The sequence below is a fragment of the Neltuma alba genome, unplaced genomic scaffold (assembly GCF_004799145.2).
Source record: "Neltuma alba isolate B1F8T4 unplaced genomic scaffold, ASM479914v2 tig00011756_pilon, whole genome shotgun sequence".
NCBI lineage: Eukaryota > Viridiplantae > Streptophyta > Magnoliopsida > Fabales > Fabaceae > Neltuma > Neltuma alba.
This window is the reverse complement of record NW_021636384.1, coordinates 764,209-786,770: the sequence shown is the minus strand read 5'-3', so window position 1 is coordinate 786,770 and position 22,562 is coordinate 764,209. Positions and strand designations below refer to the sequence as shown.

The following is a 22,562-nucleotide window of genomic DNA, read 5'->3' as shown; positions in this document are numbered from 1 at the left end:
GAAAGTGGAGTTGAAGTGGAAGGGAAAGAAAACGGCCGGAGAGAATCCAAATTCGATTAAAATTGAATGGAAGCGCTAGCACACGAGTATAGGTGGCAATAAAGCAGGTCGAATATGTGAATTTCTTATGGTTGTTCAAAGTAATATAATATTTAATTTCAAGCTTGTCTCCTACATATATACCATTTTCCAATTCCAAGCAAAGGTGCAGGAAGATAGAATATGGAGTAAGAGTAATGGTTAATTGTAAAAAAGAAAATATCACTTTTTCTAGTAAAAGTGAGCATAGTTCCAAACTTGAAATATTAACAAAGCTGGAAAATCCTGTGTTCCTTATCTAAGGTTTATTCCATATCAATCCATTTTGTAAAGCTTCTTCATTGAACAGATTTTACCAAACTTCAATATTATATAAATGAAGAAATCAGGCTAACCAAAACAACATTAATGAACGATGGCAAATCCCACAAACGATATGTTCAACAAACTGAATGAAGAAATGCGGAAACTGGAAAATATGGAGAGGGAGGTTATGATCATCATCATCAAACTCCACGGCCCAAGATACAAAGGGTCCTACATCATCAGAGAAATCGAAAGAACTTTGGAAAGTATTACTTTCCCAGGTTTGTGTCATTTGGTCCAATTCATTATGGTAAACCACATTTGCAGCTAGGAGAAGAGTTCAAGTTCATGTGGGCATCAATGTATCTTCAAGGGAAGGACAAAGATGCGAAGCACCAGAAGGTTCTTGAGAACATTAAGGATCTGAAAGATCTCTACACAGAAGATGCTCTTGGAGATTTCGAGGACGACGAGAAACTGTCGGCGATATTGTTCGTGGATGGGTGTTCACTGCTTCAAATCTTGCTCAAATTTGATTTCCATAAACCTGAAGATCTGAAGATTCAGGTTGACCTGCTGGCTCTTCTTCGCCAGGACGTGCTCTTGCTGGAGAACCAGCTTCCTTTTCAACTTCTCAGCCTTTTAACAAATGATGACGACCTCGTCATTAGAGCCATAGACATGTTTGTTGGTCGCTTTCAACGTTTCTCGGTGCATAAACCAGAGAGACTGTCGTCGATGCAAAAAGCTATGCAGGACGAGGAGACTGGTGAGAACATATGGTTCTATTTCTATGTCATACTATTATTTTCTTCTATTTCTATTTCAATGTGTATGTGTGCATATTCAGTTAGGCATATGAATGCATATGAAGTCTACACCTTATTCTATAATTGGATGGCATAAATTTAACTTCACTTTTGACTAAAGTAAAGACAGACAGAGACAAATGGTAGGTCCCGTTTCTGATTATGTAGGTTTAACAAAAGGACGACCCACTTCTTTTATATTATTCTCTCTTCTTGCGAATGAAGTGCATATCCATCTAAATATGTTATATACTCTCTTTCCATGCTAAACAAAAGAAAGGGGTTAATCATGGGGGTTATTTTGTTCCTATATGAATATAGGATTTTAATTCACATTTTTTTTCTTATGTTTATAATTTCTTTTAAATTATCCTTATTAATTATACATATATTAAATGCATTTTTTTAATCAATGACAGTTCCATTACAAATTATTAAAAATGTATTTTTAGCAGAAATATTTTTTTTTTGCAAATAATTATGTAAATATGTATGCATGGTACACTGCTTACTCTCACCAAGTTTACATTCCATTGTTATATAATATTTTTCTATCATCATTTAGACCTTCTGAATTACACTTTGTCTAGTGTAATTAAACAGTGGTGATAGAGTTAAAGTATTAGAATTTTTTATTCACCTATCCCTAGCCCTTCCCAAGGAATCTACTCACGCAACCAACACAATATACATTCCTTTTAACAGAATGAGTGAGGGGTGCCCATCACTTCCAAACTCATCAAATCTATATCTCTAGACAATCCAAATTTAGTTTTTTATTTTTATTTTTGTAAAATAATTATTTTACTAATTATATAATAAAAATAAAGATAATCTTTAAATTCTTATTTTCCAAAATAAATAATTTTCTTATTTAAAAATAATTAATTTAAATTATTAAATCATAAAGTGATAAGCAACTTGATGAACACCCAAAATGATTCCCATTTTTAATGAGTAGATCATCCCAGGCTGTTTTGTAGAGAGAGAACTATATGATGCCAGGTAAGATGAAAGTAAAATTTAATGGTTAAAGTCTCATAATATATTTGAAAAAAGTTGGACCCCTCTGTGGATCATTCCATGAATAGCTCTTTTTTTTTTTTTTTTGGGAATCTCTTCCACTTTTCAACTGAAAAGTGATGGGGATGCATTGGACTATACATGTTCATCCCTTCTACAAATGTAAATGCAGCCGCAGGTAAAGAAATTGAGGTGCGACTCGTACATCCTGCTCCTCCTCCTCATCTTCTTCATCATCTTCGCAGCGAAATGTTGAGAGGCTTTCATCCGGAAGATACCAAATCAAAACACAAACACAGATCAAGAACATACAGAAACGTAAAGGAGCTAAGAGAAGCAGGGATTCGAGTGAAGCGAAGCAAACCAGTAAGCCCCATCGACATCTCATTCCAGTCCACTTGGTTCGGTGGAAGACTCAAACTTCCCAAAATAGTGGTCGACAATATTACAGCACCAACCTACCTCAATCTCATAGCCTACGAGACATTGCCGGATTTCGAGAACAAGCACGAGATCAGCTCGTACGTTGAGTTCCTCGACACAATCATCGACCACTCCGACGACGTGAAGATGCTGCGAGCCGCCGGAGTTCTGCTGAACAGACTTGGGAGCGATGAGGAAGTGGCGAATCTGTTTAACACCATAGCCACAGACTTGAGGACTGATGCTTCAACGTATGCGAGTGTGGCGGATGAGATAGAGATGCATTATAAGAAGAGGTACAAGACATGGTTGTCTCAAGCTTTTCATATGTATTTCAAATCGCCATGGACGATAATTGCTTTTCTTGCTGGTTTTTTCGCTCTTTTTCTCACTGCTGCTCAGACCTGGATCTCCTTCTTTCCCCCTAAATAATAATATTATTCATCGGTGAGAGAGATCAGTCTGATCAGTCTCACAGTTTAAGCCATGGCTTAGCTCCTTCTTCTTGTTTGTTCTAAACCCTCACCATACATTATAGTGATGAGCATATGGTGGTCATTACTATGGTGAGCTTCTTTTCATTTTTGTCTTCAGTCATTTTCTTCACAGGAAGAGATGTATCTATACTTTCTTTAAGGATGCTGCAAACTTGTAACAAGGGCATGTATATGCTCATTTATGAACTTTGTGGCTCAATAATATGTACTCTCTCCGCTCTCAAATTGTAAGAGCTTGCTAAACGGGTTTGTTGGCAAAAAAAATTAAAGGGGACGGGTTTATTTTTCTAAATATAAAATCTTAACTTATTTTGTCTTTCAAATTCATAATTCTTTTAAATTCTCTCTATTAATTAAACATATTAAGAGGGTTTTAATAAAGGAAGTAATTCTAATACAAATTATTAAAGAGGATATTTTAAGAAAATCAGTAATTTTTTTTAACTAATAATTAGTTTATCTAATTTTTTTGCTTTCAAAAATTAGTTATTGAGTTTTTATATTTAAGACCGATATAAATATATAGGTTAAAATATATATTTGGTCATTTAACTTTGTACAAGATTTCAATTTGATCCTTTAACTTTAAAAAATATACATTTAGTTCTTTAACCCTAAAATCATTAGGCTTAAATTGTGATCTTTTGTAACAATGATGGTTTTTTTGAAAATTAAACACAATATGTTAGTGTTTAAGAATGTTTTATCAATATTATATTTAAGATCTCAATGTTGTCAATTTTCGTTAATAATTTTAGAGTTAAAAAACTAAAATTATACTTTTTAAAGTTAAGAGATCAAATTGAAACTCTTTATAAAATTAAAGCACCAAATGTACAGTTTAGCCAAATATATATGATGGCCCACGCCACCTTCTCTATCTGAGCAACGAATGAGGGGGACATATATACATACACATATACACACACGCATATATATATACACACACTATATATATTTGTATGATGGCTCCCAGTTGAACAAGGCCCACCAACTTGTCTGTATATATGATGGCTCACAGTACCTGCTCCGTCTAGTCATTATATTTCTTATCGTTAGCCACAAATTAAATAACACCACAGACACAAGTAGAAAAAGAAAATAGCAGCCCTCAAATTCTTTCCTTTGGGCTCTATGCTTTTGCATGAGAGAATAAGGATACAATGAAGAGGTGTACATTTATGAGGGTAAGACCGATCTAGCCTCTTTCTCTTTCCCATAAGCCTAACACGAGATATAAATATTCATAATTTTAGTTATATCTAATTGTTTTAGATGAAATTAAACTTGTTCGTGGAGGTTTGTAAGTTATAAAAATGGAGGAAGTGAATTGAGGAGGCCGGATTCAGATCCTCTCAGAATTATCTTTCTCATTTTTCCTTCTGTGAATCCCTTCTGTACCCTCAGATAAACAAATGGATGGTTTAGATGTACTCCTCCGGTTCTTAATTTGGACCCATTTAACTAATTTGATTAGATTAAGGAAGTTAGGTAAGTTAGTTAATTATAAAAAATGTGACATGTTTTTCCTAAAATACCATAATCATCTTTTTTAATACTCTATCTTCCTCTTTTACTTGATTATGGTTGAAGGAGTATCCATAGTGGTAGTTTAGAGAAATTTGATAAATATGAGAAATAGGTCTTATATTTATGACCAAAATCAACTCAACAATTAGGTCTTATATTCAGGGCCAGAAGAGTAATATTTTATAAAATATTATAATATTATTAAATAAATGAATTTAAATTGCAAAAAAATTAATTTGAACAGTTTGCAAGTGTAATATAAAACAAATTAATTTATAAAAATATTTTAATAATAGTTTTTATAATATTATCTGAACCATCCAATTTTTTTTCCCTACGCTAGGGTAGGGTGGAGAAGGAATTCGGGCAAAAAATGAGAGAGAGGATTCTGACAAGAGAATCCTGATCTCCAATGCATTTCCTTCTTTGATACTAGCCTTATCCAATGATTTGAAAAGCATGCTACCGCTCTCATCACTAGGACATGCAGTTTCATAAATATCCAGTCCTAAATGTGGCATCTATTTATTTGTTATTATTATGCTATATCCAATTTTAAATATAAGAGTTAGTTTGTAATACACTTTGCACTGCAAATTAGTTTTTATATTTATGACAGTAAGTCATATATACGCTAGAGATGTGTGAGTGAATCTTGACCTTTCGGGGGTGGAATTTATTCGTATGTGTGTGGAAGACAGTTTCAAATAACTCATACAAAAGCTTAAGCTTAACGTTTTGAATTCAAGAATCCATACTTCTTTTACATGGCGAAGGGATATTTATTTTTTTTAAAAAAAGAATGGCATGGAATAATATTGTTGGGTGAGAAACAACCAAAGTAATGTTAATTAAACTGTTAAAACCAATGCCAATAACAACATATAGCCAAATAGTTATCCCCTTCTTCATCCTTGAAAAAGAAGAACCTGTTCAAGTTGATTCAGGTTCATTAAGGCTGCATTTTAATCAAGGTAAATGTAAATAAATTTTTATCTAAAGTGCACCTAGGTCACCACTGTAAGTGTTTCCCAAGTATAAAAATACATATGAAGTTGCAAATTAGAGCAATTTGCCTAATGATACTTTTCGTGGTGAGGCTCATGCTAACATTATAGAAGTAACAAAATACATTTAACTTAAAAAAATAAAAAGAATAAAGATGTAAAAATACCAATAAACATTTACTCAAAGTGCACCAAACACCTTTTTTTTTTGGGAGGCACAAAAATACCCATAACCATGCAAATAAGTTCATTCTTTTAGTTGTAGCGAAAAAATCTATTAAATTTTCTCATGCTATTTTAATACTGATAATTTTATAGTTAATATATACATTTGATCCTCTAAATTTATATCAAGTTTTAATTTAGTTTTTTAAATATATAAAGTATATTTTCAGTAAGAAATATTAACACCGTTAGTCTTATTAACCAAAAATACTGACTCACTGAATTTAAATGCTAACAAAGCACGCTTAGTGTTTAATCATTTAATAAAATATTCTTTATATATTGAAAGATAGATTGTTGGTCTTAAGAATAAAAATCAGAACACATCTTCATTAGGTTTCATTTTAAATACTTTTCAATTTACAAATGTTAAATGAAGCATCAATATTTCAAGATTTAATTGCAGAGTTACCATTTAAATTTGCTAAATCAACATTTTTTGTTAATGAGACAAACAGTGCTACTATTAAGGGGATTAAAAATACATTTTATAAATTTAAAGGACTAAATTAAAACTTGATATAAATTTTGAAGACAAAACATACATATTAACCATAACATTATTAGTATTATAATATTATAATAAAATTTAATAATTTTTTTTGCTAAAATTGAAAGAATTAATTTATTGCATGGTTATGGGTACTTTTGCACTTGAAAAAAAATGGTGTTTGCGCACTTTAACTAAAAAATTAGAAAATTTTTTATACCTTTACTCCTTTTTTCGTTTCTTGATTAGGGGCATTTTGTTATTTTCATAACATTAGCGTGGTCTTGCCACAAAAATAACGATCGTTCGACAAATTTAACAACCGTGTGATTTTTCTCTGTTTTATAAATTTATGATCACTTTTGTAACTCAAAAAAATGTATAATGGTGGATGTGCTTTTGGTAAGAGTTTATAATTATTTTTGCACCTTTATCTTTTTAATTATTTTTAATTAAAAAATGATTAGTAATTTTAAAAAAATTCCCGCCGTAAATTGATATGCCATTTATATTTAAGTATTAAAATATAATCTTGAGCCTTTTATTGAAGACAAAAAAAAAATTACTAATTCACATTTCTGGTCATTTTGGCGTGAAAAGGATGTACGGAAGTCTCGCCTTTTTCCTGGTTTAATGGAAGCAATTAATTTGATAAGAAATGTGCCGTTGATCATCCATTCAACCAGGATGAAGTTGGGCTTCCTGTTCATAGAAATTAGTAGGTCACCATTACTCATACACAACAGGAGCAATTCCCCTGCAGATCTTTTGGCTAAATTTACTTACTTCCTCTGATCTTTAATATAAAATCTTATTGATTTGTATTTTGATCATAAATATAAAACTTCAATCTGCTTTTTCTCTCATATTTATATATATATTTTTAAAGTAATCCTTCTAATAATGGTAGTTCTAGCCAATACACTTGATTAGTAAGGATATTTTAGAAAAGACAACACCTATTTAGAACAAATAACTAACTCAACTTACTTTTTTAATATCTTCAAATCAGTCAACTAATTCTTATAACTAATACCAGAGATAATATATGATAGATAAAATTTTTGTACCTTTGATCAATTTTTATCTTTTGAATAAGAGGTGAGCGTTAACGAAAGAAGATGGCAGTAGTTGCCAATGATTTTTCGTTTGATCAGTTTTTATTTTAAAAAAGGTTAATTAATCCGTAAGTCTTTATAGTTTTAACGAATTTTGAATCAGGTCCCTATAGTTTTTTTTCTTTTTATTAGGTTCTTATACTTTTACTTTTTTTAATTAGGTCTTTATATTTATTTTTCTTTTAATTAAGTCCTTATAATTTCACTAAATTTTTAAGGGAATTACATTCAAGTTCCACATAAGAGAATAATCACTAAAAAGTCCCAAATAACAACCTGAGCAGCCTATAATAACAAGTCTTACAGTGAGAATGACAACCTCTGGGACTTGTTTTTTAATTACTTGGGATCTCATTGTAATTCTCCCAATTTTAATCAGGTCCATATAGTTTTAATTTTTATTTATTAATTAAATATGAGCTTAATTAAATAGATTAATATTGAATATAAAATATTAATAATTAAATTAAATTAATAATTATGTAATAAAAAAGTAATGGAATTAATTAATTCAGGAAATTTTTTTAGAACAATTAATTTTTTTGCTGAAAAAATTAAAATCATTATAATAATTCAATATCTTTAGAATATTATTGTTTATAAACTAATATTAATAATATATACTATTTTATGTTTATATAATAGTACTATTAGAATTTATAAAATAAAGAATAAAAAATTCAGGGACTTAATTAAAAATAAGGTGAATTTATAAGGACTTGATAAAAAGAAAAATAAATACAAGGATCTAATTAAAAACATGTGAAAGTATAAGGACCTGATAAAAAGAAAAAAACTAACTAATAAGGACCTGATTCAAAATTAGTTGAAACTATAAGAGCTGTGGATTAATTATCTCTTTTTTTAAAAAAAAAAAGAAGGAGAAGGTGTAGCTTTTGCACCAAAAAAATAAAAAATAAGAATGTGTATCTTTTAGCTTTGGATTAATTATCTCTTTTAATTATCTCTTTTAAGGATACAACTTATATTTATCTAATACATTCTTTTTTAAATAGAATAATCGATTCAAACAATACATGTCAGCCAACCGATGAAAAGCTATTATATTTAAATGATTACAATTTTTTATCCAAAATAATAACAAAAATAATGATAAACTATGTAGTCATCAATTGCAAGAGAGAAAACAAATCCATACGCTTCCTGTTGTGCCTATCGTTTTTTCTTATTTTAATCATTCCATGTCCAAAAAACAATAATAGTATCAATTAATAATTTGTATAGCACCTAATGCTCATAAGGGTTGTTCAAATTTTATTTTATTTTTTTTAAATATTATTTTAATAAGTATAGGATAAAAAATAAAAATAATCTTTAACTATTATTCTTTAAAATATAATTTTTTTATTTTTAAATAATTATTTAAAATATTAAATCTGGACCGTCCAGATTAGATCTGGATGGCCCAGATTACTCCTCATGTGATGAGCCCTGGTGCTCATCACCATCACCTGGTGAGCACTTGATGCGGACTCTTAATTAATATAGTGCTTAAGGATGGAATATTGACATTATAAGTAGTGCAGATAGTTAAAATAATAGGGGAACCCAGTACCCAACCTAGCCCGTTGAGGTCAACCTCAAATGGACAGTGGTAATCCCGTACTACATTGTCACCTTTAAAATTTAAAACACATGAAGAACTGACCACATGAATATGGACAAAAAGCAATCAGACAACTCCTGGGTCCCACACTCTCTCTCTCTTCCACGTCCTCTCGCCATCTCTGTGAATATATAAGTTGGAGATACATCATACGGTAGACTTTATGTTCTATTAAAAGACAAACATGATTAAATTATTTTGCGGCCCAATTTTATTCCCTATATGATTGAGCTTTCTTCTTATTTATTTTTTAGTATATTAAATAAATGAAACATAAAAGAGATATTTAAATTATTTGAGTTGGAGTTGCATTATTGTTCACAGAGTGATATAAGCAGTTTGTTTTTCAACTCTTTATAATTTTAATTTAGACATAAAAATTAATTAATTATTTGTTGAATTAATATGTTATTTGATTCCGTGGTCAAAAAATATGTTATTTCATACGTGAGATTCTCACTGTGCTCTTTGTTATATTAGTCAAGTAACAAATTTGTAGAAATTAAAAAAATTAGTTAAGTAAATTTTTTTTGTTAAAACTTATTCTAAAATCTTCATTTTCAATACGTCTTCTAATATAAGAGCTGGTTGACAAATTTAAGTAGATTAAGAAAATTAGTTAAATTAATTATTTGTAATAAATATGTTTTTTTTAAAATATTATTCTAATCTAGTGTATTGGCTAAAACTATCATTATTATAAAAACTACTTTAGGAAAAATAGATAAGTATGAAAAAAATAAATTAAAATCTTATATTTAGAACCAAAATAAAAGTCAAATAATTTTTTATATTGAGAATTAGGAGTAATATATAAAAAAATTGGTTAAAATTAGTTAAAGATAATAAATGTGTAAAAAAATATTTTTAAATATATTCTTATTTATAGAGTGTGATGAAAGAGAGAATAACTGAAAAAGATAAGAGAGAATGAGTGGAAAAAAATAGGGATAAGAGATAAGAGATATTTTTTGGAATAAGTATATTGTATAATTTATAAAATGAATATGCTTTATCCCAAATATTGTACTACATCCTTAATGTAAAAGATAGTTAGAGGGATGGATTTGGTTCCAAATATAATATATACTTCAATCCGAAATTTATAATTTTCTTTCTAAAATATCTCTATAGATTAGGTTCCGACCAAGGAGTAGTTTCAATGTAGATAATTAAAAAGAAATAATTTAGAAAATTTAATGCATATTCATTATAAATAACTACCTTAATTAATTTTCTTAATATCTCTAAAATAGTTACCTACCTCTTATATAGTTTTCGGTTCTTGATATAAAAACCAGTTGACTCATTTGAATAAATTAAAAATTTTTGTTAAGTTAGTTATTTATAATAAATAGATCTTATGTTTTTTAAAATATTCTTACTAATCATGTAGATTAGATAGAACCTTTAACATGTGTAACTAAAGACTATTTTGAAAAAAAAAAGATAAATATGATAGATAAAGTGAATTGAGATCTTATATTTAGAGTAATTGAATATCAAATTAACTTTTCTATTGAATATAGAAGATAGTATTAAAAATTTAGAGTAGTAGTTATACCTAAAACCCGAAAGAGTATAAAAGTATAAATGTGGGATTTTTCACAAAAAAGATAGCACTGAAATTCATCAAGCCTCGTCAAAATAGGGCAACAGTACATATTCCCACATCGTAGTGGGCACATCATCATTTGGAATTGAAAATATTGGTTCAGACGTCACACGCCCCTCGGAGAGGTGGGATTCATTTGGCAATTAATCTAATGGACACTCTCTAACAAAAGTTTGGTTTAATAGAAATGATTAATCTCTCGTAATATGATAAATTTAAATTTAAATTTTTATTAGAAAAGATGTCTATATTTAGTATTTAATAGTATTTTGAATAGGATTACTTTTAATAAAAAATTACTGTACTTATAATACTAATAATGAAAAAATCTAATGGACGCTTCCTTACCCTCTTGGCGGGAAAATATCTAACGGCCGTGCGAAGGTTGTTACTTGTTACTGCTTGTTTGACTTTGTAGTAGTCATTAAATTTTTACACGAAATTTAGATCTGTCTTTTCTCTGCGCTAAGAAAATCTAGATCTGCCTACTTATATTTATTACGGTTAATATAATTTTTAAATCAAATCTTTATAATTGAACGTTATCATAAATATTTGGCTGAACTAGACATCTAGTCTTCTAATTTTATACAAGATTTAATTTTAATTTCTTATTTTTTAAAAAAGTATATTTTTATACTTTTAATATGAAAACTGTTAATAAAAGGTGATAATAATGTGATCTTGAATATGGATGACATATTTTCAAATACTAATATGTTAAATTTAGTTTTCAAAACAACTATAATTATTATAAAAAATATCATTTAAGATTAATAATTTTAAGGTTAAATAACTAAAAACATACATTTTAAAATTAAAGAACCAAACTAAAACTTTGTCTAAAATCAAAATGCTAAATATATACTTTTGTCTAAATATTTTCTTAAAATGTTAAAATTGCCTACAGTATCACTTTCACATGGGCTTTATTTTTCCGTATTAATACTTTCTCACTTCATATTTACTTATTCTTATTAAGGGAAGTAAAGATTCTACGTTGAAATTTGAAACAAAACTTACTCCCTCTAGCATATCAATCAGACGCGTTCAAATTGAGTTTGTTACCTTGTTAGATACTGAGAATGAGAGAATATCTTAGTAGAAAAATACTTACATCAAATTTTTTATATTTTTTATATTAATTTTTTTAATGACAGATGATAATGTATTTTACTTTTTTATGTGAATTTAATGACAATGTTTTAATTCAGACATTGGCAGAATGATACATTAAAGCATTGGGCTCTCACAAGATTATGAAGCCAGTATAAAGCAAAATTTGTTTGAATAAGATTGTCCTTTAATATGACACTTCATCACATATAATTTAAAAAACTGATATAATAAATATAAATAATTCGACCTAAGTATCACTTATCTTAAATATATAATCTAGTTTATAGTAATTTTCTTTGCCATCTGTTGTTCGTGGTACCTAATTATAAATTAGATTTTATATTTATGATATGAGGTAGTATTGTTAATGGAAGTACATGTTCCAAAATTTTTGTATTACAAAAGTTGAGATTTAAATTTGGATTGATATAATTTTTAGTCTTTTAGGTTTATTTTTATTTTTGTTTTTGTCTCTTAAATTTCAAACTATAGGTTTTGATCCTTTAAATTTCTTTTCATTTATAATATTAATCTCTATAATCTGATAAAGAATCTAGGCTATTTTATTTTTTGTGAGATTAAAACTAAAATGACAACAAACTTGAGATATTAAAAACTCTTTAAATTTTTTTACTAAAATAAACACTTTCTATTTTGAATCCTTCTCCAGTGTAGTCATTCTTCTGTTTCCCGCACGGTACATGTTTGTGCCAAAATCTTTGTCCATTGAAATTGAACGCAGTTATTCCTTTCCTTTTGTACCGGCAACAAAACCAATCATTATTAATCGGACCAAAATAACATTTGGTGCTTGTGGTGCTTCCGAATTAATTGTTCTTGTCCGCTTATCATATCATCATTCTGGGATGACGCTACCAAGCTGCGTGGAAACAACCTCTTCTTGCTCTCAGTAGCGTTCATATTTTTTATTTATTTTTCTCTTCCATTTTGCTCTCAGAAATCAACTTGGGTTGGGTGGTTTACTGTTCATCTCTTCGTCTTCATGTTTGAGCATGTGGAATAGAACTGGATTTTTCTATCCTGTGGCTGAGACGAATCCTCTTCTCCATGTGACCCCACATGTGTTTTTTCAGTAAGAGACGATTTTCATTGTTTTGCCTGCTCTTGTTACGGGTCAAACTTGGTTTTACTGCTCTTTGATTGCGATTCTTGCTTATTTATTTGAAATCAGTGCATATCTGGTGCTGAAGCTACTTCTGCCTTCTCTGTTGAATTCACGAGTATCTTCGGTTCTGGTTTTGTTAACATGTATTTATAGTCAAAGGCTGTAAGTCTGTTTGAAGTTTGAACTTCGAAGTCGAAGTTTATCTGGATTCTAGAAATTAGGTTTGTTTCTTTATCCATATTGATTGGATGCAAGTGAGGTAAATCCATCAAATCTCCAATTTTGGCTGCCTGTGCAGGTTTTGTTGTTCAGCTTCGATGGGTGGTTGTACTAAGAATGGATTTCAAATGAGGCTATTGTGAAAGTCTTGCTCCTAATTTTGCCTTCTGAAGAACAGAGGAAGACGGATATAACACAACATAGCCAATTAAGTCTGGTACAAATGGCTTCAAGAGTAGATACCAGTGAAGACAGTGAAACCAAAGGTAGCATGTGGGCTTTGGATCAGAACCTCGACCAACCTATGGATGAAGAAGCAGGAAGGCTCAGAAATATGTACAGAGAAAAAGTAAGATGCGACTTCGTATTTAAGATCCTCCTCAACTTCATTTCCTTTGCTGACATGCGCGGAGTTCGAATAATTTTCTTAAAGAAACCTAAACATATTACTCCATATCAGGTTGCTTGCTACTGCACAAAAAGTAACCACCTAAAGTGGCATAGAACTGTGTTCCTACATCCCTTTTTTTTCCCCCTTTCTTTGAAACCGAGTTCCTACATCTGAAGTTCGTAAAAGTTCCCTGTGAAATTTTAGCTCTGTTACACCTTAAAGGTGAAAGGAAGAAAGATGGCAAAAACTTTGCACATACACTTCCCAGTGGCGCCCCACTTGGGATTCTGTTGGTTACTTTCTATCATAGAAAATAATAAAAAGAGGCCCAGTTTGGTGTAGTGATTGCCTTTAATTCCATTTCCTGCAATAAATTATGCTCTTATAAAGTATCAGGACAATGCTGATATTTTAGCCTCAAGATCACCTTCTTATTCTTATTTTCGTTCCGTTTCATTCCATTATGTGTGCCAAATACGTCTTGCTCTAGGTTTGGCAAATCTGAGTGACAACTTTTGAGAAGTTAACGAAAATACACTTGAAGGCAAGTTCCTTGATAAGCATCCCTGTAGAAGTCCCCCTTGAGGGCCTGTAAGCTATCCTTCCTCAACAAGGGTCAAGGGGAGTGCTAGTTGCCTGACTCATAATGGTTGTGTTGTATCCTCTTGATATGTTTCCTGAAGTAACTTCATCCTTAGGCTCATGCAACCTTGAGGGCTAGATACCTTCACTATACCTCATTTAGGGGCCTGTGGGCAAGCCTCTTCTAGCAAAAAGATGGGAAGATAGAGTGCTTATGGCCCCGCAACTTGGGGCCTATGAGTAAGAATCTTTGAGATCTCACCTCCATTCCACTTGCTTAAAAGAAAATCATGTCCCTCCTCAATGTGTATTCAGCAAAGAAATTCAGTTTTTGATTTGTCACTTGTCACAAATGATCTGTTGTCAAATTTTAGTTAGATCTCCCCTTATTCTTGTACGGATCCAGAAGTAATTTATTATATCTACTTGTATTTGAAATTATATTTTCTTATTGAATCTTGTTGATCTAATTTCGATTTCTTCAGAAATTTTCTGCCCTATTGCTTCTGCGGCTTGCATATCAGAGCCTTGGGGTGGTGTATGGGGATTTGGGAACTTCGCCTTTGTATGTGTTCTACAATACTTTTCCCCGTAAAGTGAAAGATCAGGAGGATGTGATTGGAGCTCTTTCTTTGATCATATACTCTCTTACTCTGGTGCCACTCCTCAAATATGTTTTCATCGTATTAAGAGCAAATGACAACGGACAAGGTATGTATTGTTTTGTAATTTTGGTCTTTAAGATAATCGAGATTGGATAAATCAAACGTTTGCTATTATTTTTGCAAGTAGTTGCCATAACGACCAGTTCTGTTTTGTACTTTTCAAGGTTATCAATGAACTTTATTTCTCCCTTACAAGTCACAAGATTTCTTATTTACATCAGCTCTTGTTTTTGCTGCAGCAAAAGGTAGTTTTGCTTGCCTAAAAATAATTTTGCTCTCACTTTTTGCTTTTGGGAAAATGAAAAACATCGTTATGCTTGTACCATGAATGGTGCAAACTTTGGGACCCTTTTCATTCTTGTAAAAACGAACTTCTAAATGTGATTCCCTGATATTCCCACCAATAGACATGTCTGGGTTAGTGAAGATACTTTGTCTTTGATAACATAATGGATATCTCCGACTGTGTAATTTCCTCTGTTATATCATATTAGAAGTGTCTTGGACAGATAAGTCAATTGGACACTGATAAACCCCTTTAGTTTTCTGAACTTGCATATTTGTGGAGCAGGTGGAACATTTGCACTTTATTCATTGCTTTGCCGACATGCAAATATAAAAACAATTCCTAATCAACATCGTACTGACGAGGAGCTAACAACTTATAGTCGGTCTACCATCCATGAAAGGTCATTTGCTGCAAAACGCAGAGATGGTTAGAGGAAAAAGCTTCCAGGAAAAATGCTATCCTTATTCTTGTCCTTGTTGGCACCTGCATGGTTATTGGAGATGGGATTCTTACCCCAGCAATATCTGGTATAACTTTATGTGCAACTGATCTGGTTTACATTATTATTAATTTTTCTCATTTTGTAACTGTCAACTGGCTATGCGTAAGTTCTTTATCTACCACTAACTATGCTTTTGCACGTTGAACGTGCACATTTGGGCAAATTCACTGGACCGTAAATATACAAAACATTGATGGGGGTGAGAAAAATGAAACAGTGATATAACCTATAATTAGTTGGCAAAGATGTGGATGTAGGAATGAAGCTTAGGAGCGGCCAAAAAAACATGATTTATTAAACTTGTTCCCTTATACGTGCCACTCAGAATTACAGCTATTCTTATATGCTCCTTCTACCTTTGTGCTTTGTCTTGTGTTAGTTATTAAATTTTTTGGAAAGCCTTATGCTTAGGAAAAGAAGTTCCCTGTTAAGAGGTGTATAGAATTTGAGAGAAACTGAACATGGGGCTTACAAGGATACTAGAGTTGAAATTTTCCTATCAATCATGTATAAAGCAGTATTGCTAAGGACTCCAGGAAAAATGAATTTGCTGCAATTAATCTCTTGTTTATCATCTCTACCTTTATCAAGTCTCTGATTTATTTTAAAAGACACATAACTAGATCTTCTGCTACAGTTTTATCAGCTGCTGGTGGAATCAAGGTAAATCACCCTGACATCAGTAATGGTACGGATCCTTACAAGGGGAACGATTTCTTCTATTCCCCCACCTAGTTCCTTAAAGTTCTTGTAGGTTTCCATATGTCGTAAATTCTGAGTCTTAAACTTTGTTCCATCTGGCCTGCAGGTGTAGTTGTGGTGGTTGCTGTTGTAATCTTGGTCGGGTTATTTAGCATGCAACATTATGGTACAGATAGAGTTAGTTGGCTCTTTGCTCCAATTGTTCTTCTTTGGTTTCTCCTTATCGGAAGCATAGGTATTTTCAACATCTGGAAACACGACAGCAATGTTCTAAAAGCTTTTAATCCTGTTTATATATATCGGTATTTTAGAAGAGGAGGAATAGATGGTTGGACTTCCCTAGGGGGTGTATTGCTGAGCATAACAGGTACATCTAGCACAACAGCCGTTTATTTACTTCTTGTACTTCAGAACAGTTAGTTAATAACGAAAATAGTTCTCTTGGCTTTGACAACTTCTTATGATTTATTACAGGGACAGAGGCTCTATTTGCAGACCTATCTCATTTTCCAGTTTCAGCTGTACAGATAGCATTTACTCTACTTGTTTTTCCTTGCCTTCTGCTAGCCTATTCCGGACAAGCTGCCTACCTTATGAGTCACTTGGATCATTCCCGGGATGCTTTCTATAAATCTATTCCAGGTTCGTCATATTCTTCAGTCCATTGAAACTTACTTATTTTGTGTTGTAACATTTAAAATATTGTTAACTACTGAGCGAGTAATTTATACTTTGTTTTTATTACAAAACAGAGTAGTGAAATTTTTAGAGACCGAAGTACTGAGCTAGCGTTGTCAATTGAATAATCTGAGTTTTAAGACATGGCCTAAAGCGCATGAACATAAGTTCCGTGCGAGTCATTAAATGTGTTGTGAGCACTTTCTTACCCAACCATTTCTGTCCGGAGTTGGGGGCATGAATTTGACATTTATTTATTTGATTTCTGTTAAAACATGTGGTTGGAAAAATAATTAGGAAAGAGTTAATAAAGGGAGGCTTTGCATTACATCCATTTATGGTAGAGTACAGATTGTTTAATCTGAGATATAAGTTATGTGGGACTCGTAACAAAGATAAACCGATAACCATACCAAATATTAGGAAGTATGTAATCTGATGATTATTTAATGAAACCTCTTTTTCTTTGATGTTGACTGTCCTTAGTTTTGCAGAGAGAATATATTGGCCTGTGTTTATTGTTGCAACAGCAGCAGCTATAGTTGCAAGCCAAGCCACAATATCTGCAACTTATTCAATTATTAAGCAAGCCTTTGCACATGGCTGTTTCCCAAGAGTCAAAGTCATACATACATCAAAGAAATTCCTTGGCCAGATATATGTTCCGGATATTAACTGGATCCTAATGATTCTTTGCATTGCCGTTACTGCTGGGTTTGAAAATCAAAGCCAGATTGGAAATGCTTATGGTAAACTTTCTGTTGTTATTAGTAACTTGTGATAGGGGTTTCAGCTTCTGATCATGTGCTCCCTAGCCCCATATACAATGTTTTGAGGAAGGCAGCTCACAAAATGCAGGAATATCATATTGTATTGGATAGTCAAATGACATATATGTTATTACAGAGAGATGTAGGAAATAAAAATAAATTGGAGAAGTTCATAAAAATGAGGGATTGATTGATTTCCTAAACGCACGCCTAATTCCGAGTTAACAAGTTACAATGATTCCTTACAGCATTCCAAAGTCCCAGCTTAATAAGAAACTTGTATAACTTTGAGAAAATAAATTATTGCGGTCTAGACTACAACCATATAACATCTTATGCTGCTCTGCACTCCCTATAAACTCGACGTTTTCTAAGATTTGCAACAGTTTATTTATAATTGTTTGCATGTTTAAATTCAATGCCGGCAACTTTTTCTCTGGTGAATGTGTGAAATCAATCCATTCGGATGAATGCCTCAAGTAACACTGTGTTGCATTAGGGGTCTATAAAGAATTGCATCTGCATTTCATTTATTTAAACACTTGGCAATTTAGCAAACATTATAAAACTTAGCTCTTTGTTTTAGTGTTTTCAGTCTTTTTCCAGCATGGTTTCAAGTGAAGAATTGTCATTGTCCCAACAGGTACTGCAGTTGTGATAGTTATGCTGGTCACAACATTGCTTATGACGCTAATCATGATTTTGGTGTGGCGCTGCCATTGGATTCTTGTTGTCGTCTTCACTGTCTTATCACTGATTGTGGAGTGCACTTACTTCTCTGCTGTACTTTTCAAAGTGAACCAAGGTGGTTGGGCTCCCCTTGTAATTGCTGGAGCATTCCTTACAGTTATGTATGTTTGGCACTATGGCACAGTCAAGAGGTACGAGTTTGAAATGCATAGTAGGGTATCTATGGCATGGATTCTCGGGCTTGGCCCAAGTTTAGGACTTGTTCGTGTCCCAGGGATTGGACTAGTCTACACAGAGCTCGCACGTGGAGTACCTCACATCTTTTCTCACTTCATCACCAACCTACCAGCCATCCATTCTGTTGTTGTATTTGTATGTGTGAAATACCTACCTGTCTATACCGTCCCAGAAGAAGAACGGTTCCTTGTCAGGAGAATAGGGCCGAAGAACTTCCACATGTTTCGATGTGTAGCACGATATGGCTATAGAGATCTGCACAAAAAAGATGACAATTTTGAGAAAAAACTGTTTGATAATCTTTTCATGTTTGTTCGGCTGGAGTCAATGATGGAAGGATTTTCAGACTCAGATGAGGAATACAGTTTATGTGAGCAGCAGCAGCAAGGGAGGCAGACAACAAGAGATAATAGACTTGTGAATAACAATAGCAGCGGCAACACAGCCTCATCTGATATGGATCCAACAATGTCATCAGTGGATTCAATTGTGCCAGCTAGATCTCCATCACACGTGAATATTACCGTTAGGTCCTCCGGTCTACGAAGCAGCCAGACTGACGGTGATGAACTTGAGTTCCTGAACAATTGCAGGGATGCTGGGGTGGTTCACATACTAGGGAACACCGTTGTGAGAGCAAGCAGGGATTCAAGATTGTACAAGAAAGTAGCTGTGGATTACATATATGCATTCCTGAGGAAGATGTGCAGGGAAAACAGTGTGATCTTCAATGTCCCCCATGAGAGTCTTCTAAATGTTGGTCAAGTTTTCTATGTATAGATAGATTTTAGTCCTTACATAATGTAATCTATATGCTCGGTTCCTTGTCAACATCATAAGAAGAAGTGTGTATCTCATGCACGGTTGAGCATCGTGTAGTGTATGAATAAAATTCTTAGGTATTGTTATCATCTGTTGCCAACCCTTCCCTCCCTTTTGTTTCGTTTTTGTTTTTGTTTTTTTGGGGGCCCACAAGATGTTTACATAAGGCTCTAAGAATCTCTCACAAAAGCCAATGGCATTGTAACCTAGTCATGTGAAAGCTCTTATATAAATGAAAGGTTGTGGGTTCGATCTCTGTTATTGTCTCAGAGTATTAGTGCCTGTGAAAAGGATTTTTCACCAGCCTCTAAATGATGGATTGTTGTTTAATTCAAATGTTATACCGTCATCAAAGATGACTGCACAATATGGAAGAGAGATAGATTTTATAAATATGCTTTTACTTTTCTGTGTTATGTTCACTAAACACCGCGCATCCACACACATATTGTAGTGTTACAGAATAGAAACTACTCAGTGGGTTTAGCACATTTGGTTAAAATTTAATTTAATAAAAATATATTAAATTGTATATATTCACAATTTATTTTTAAATTTAATGACATTGAAAAGAGATTCCTAAATATAATTTATATTAAACAATTAAAAAGTTAAATAATTTATTTAACCAATGCCTTCAACATCAGTATATCACGATTGAGGATCCGTTTGGATCAGTGATTAGAAAAGTAGGTTATTGTCAATTTGGCTTATGAAAAAGTGAAGTTGGATAAAAACTAAATTGGATAAACTGAATTATATTTGGATTGGAGTTCGGAAAAATTAGTTTGTAAAAGTGAGATTGATAAAGGGTTGTTTGGATTATGGTTAGGTAAAAGTAAGTTTAGTTGTAAAATGACCAAAATAGGTATGAGTTTTAATAAATAATGAAATATGACTAAAAAAAAATTTCACATAATACATGAAATTAAAATAATTTAATATGAAGAAGTCAAATTTAATTAGTGAATTAAATTTTAAAACTTTAGAGAAATCATAAAAAGTTATTGCAAATATAAAGTGAAACATGCATAATCCACATTCATAAATAAATCTGACAAATAAAAATTAAAAAAATTATGATAAAAGCCAATTAAATTAAAATTAACTCAAGTCTTAAATTGGAAATAAAAATACCACTGGCGTTTCAAACTAAAACTCAAGATTTTAGTCCAAAAAAAAAAAGATTCAAGATTAGATAATGGAAGATATGAGGAAGATGACAAGAACAGCAGAAACGTGGGTATTGACAGCCTTTTCCTGACATGGTCCATAAGCTACTTCTTCTAAAAACAACTCCATAAGCTACTTCCAAAAAAAAAAAAAAATCCCTCCCGGTGCGCAAGCTCTGCCAAACAAGGACAAATTTTTGAATCGGGCTTATTTTTAAAATAAGCTACTTGTAGCCCATCAAAAGCTCTCCCGGAGACAATTGCGTTATTCAAATATTAATTTTTTTTTTTGGGAATATGATTACTACAAATAAGACTTAGTCGTTACACATATAAATTATAACTAAATAATTTAGAACTACAATATCTACAGAAGTCTCAATATAAGCAAGGACAAATTGAATATTACATGCATAATTTGAATCTTTGATTGAATCCAGAAATAAGTAAAAATCTTGATACTGAAATAAGAAATATAAGAAGAACTGTTATTTGATTTCTGTATCATGAATTAATGAATTTAAACACCATTAGCTTGTAATCTTGTAGCGACACAAAGGGCAAGTTTGCTGCTTGAGGAGCCACTTGAAGATACACTTGTGGTGGTACACATGACCACAGGGAATTCCAGCTGCTCCTTTGTCTTCTTCTTCGTCTGTTTCACTCGACGGAGTAATCCCATCCAGACATATCGAGCACATTGTAGACTCTTGAATCTCGACCTTCTCTAAATTTTCTACTGACCTTCGATGATTTTCGCCGCCGCCATTCTCTTCGTCTGCTATTTCTTCATCGTCGTCCTCGTCTTCCCCTTCTCCTCCTTCTACTTCTCCAAACATGTATTCAAATCGGCTTCTTGAGACATAGATCGTAAGTTCATCACCTTGACCTTCCAAAAGCAGAGCTCGAATTACTTCACGTCCAAGATTTGTACGTTGATCAATTTCAAATATTGATGGCCCTCCTTGAAGAGTAGTTTGATTAGACATCTTTATCTTTATTATTTGTGAAAGAAGAGAAATAAAATGAAATTGAAGCAAATTTTCAAACTAGTCGTATATTTATAAGTTCAGTTTCCTTTTAGTTTTAGGAGGATCTTTGAATGTTTAATGTGGTTGGATTTGTTTAGATATTTAATTGAAAGATATATCTAAATTCTTTTAAGGTAACCATTTCTTTTTCTTTTTTTAACTTTATTTTTTTTGTAATAATGTGGGATCTTTCCAAAAATAAATATATTATATTCCACGATGGACACTTTGTCAAATTTAAATTTGAATTAAAAAACCTGAAAAATAACCATAAACACTTTCCAAGACTGAAGTTATCGAGTAATTTCAAAAGAGATACTACTATTTCATCCAAATCTTCCTAATCAATTGATTTTGAAATTAGTAATAAGTAGAACTAATGTGTATAATAAATTTTACCCAAAAAATAAATCTTTTTTATATAACATGGAATGTTTTAATAATAATATACTACTAATTATAAGAGCCAGTTGACTAATTTGAGGAGATTAAGGAAGTAAGATGAGTTAGTTATTTGTTCTAAATATTGTTGTCTTTCCTAAAATATTCTTACTAATTAAGTGTATAGACTAGAACTCTTATTATTACAAAGGCTACTTTGAAAAAAAATGTATAAATATGAAGACAAAGTGGATTGGGATCTTATTTTAGGACCAAATAAAATCAAATAGGTCTTATATTAGACCAGAGGTAGTATTATATTCAGATGCATAGTTTTAACTTTGAATTTAACTTTAATTAAGAGATCAAAAAAATCATAAACATTTTTGAAGACCGAAGTTGTTGATTAACTTGCAAATAGAGCCGGGCTCAGCCGTTTAAGTTGAGGGCCGGGTTGTAATTTAGAGTTTTAAAAGA

General features: G+C 31.8%; 2 protein-coding genes and 1 pseudogene across 2 annotated transcripts; 2 read left to right on the top strand and 1 right to left on the bottom strand.

Moving 5' to 3' along the window:
* Positions 1-454: 454 nt before the first annotated feature.
* Positions 455-3,340, top strand: LOC114717615 (uncharacterized). The gene is made up of 3 exons (XM_028902824.1): positions 455-529; positions 673-1,114; positions 2,350-3,340. The coding sequence occupies exons 1-3, from the start codon at positions 455-457 to the stop codon at positions 3,030-3,032; spliced, it is 1,200 nt and encodes a 399-aa protein (XP_028758657.1). The 3' UTR covers positions 3,033-3,340.
* A 9,389-nt stretch (positions 3,341-12,729) lies between these two features.
* LOC114717585 (potassium transporter 10-like) lies at positions 12,730-19,762 on the top strand (annotated as a pseudogene).
* A 1,441-nt stretch (positions 19,763-21,203) lies between these two features.
* Positions 21,204-21,662, bottom strand: LOC114717614 (E3 ubiquitin-protein ligase CIP8-like). The gene has a single exon (XM_028902823.1). The coding sequence runs from the start codon at positions 21,660-21,662 to the stop codon at positions 21,204-21,206; it is 459 nt and encodes a 152-aa protein (XP_028758656.1).
* Positions 21,663-22,562: the final 900 nt, after the last annotated feature.

What these genes read in the sequence shown, in the direction of transcription:
- LOC114717615 (XM_028902824.1), top strand. Translation starts at nt 455, where the DNA reads ATGGCAAATCCCACAAACGATATGTTCAACAAACTGAATGAAGAAATG. An exon ending in TGGAAAATATGGAGAGGGAG is followed by an intron (nt 530 to 672) that starts GTTATGATCATC and finishes CCACATTTGCAG; the next exon opens with CTAGGAGAAGAGTTCAAGTT. An exon ending in TATGCAGGACGAGGAGACTG is followed by an intron (nt 1,115 to 2,349) that starts GTGAGAACATAT and finishes ATGTAAATGCAG; the next exon opens with CCGCAGGTAAAGAAATTGAG.
- LOC114717614 (XM_028902823.1), bottom strand. Translation starts at nt 21,662, where the DNA reads ATGTCTAATCAAACTACTCTTCAAGGAGGGCCATCAATATTTGAAATT.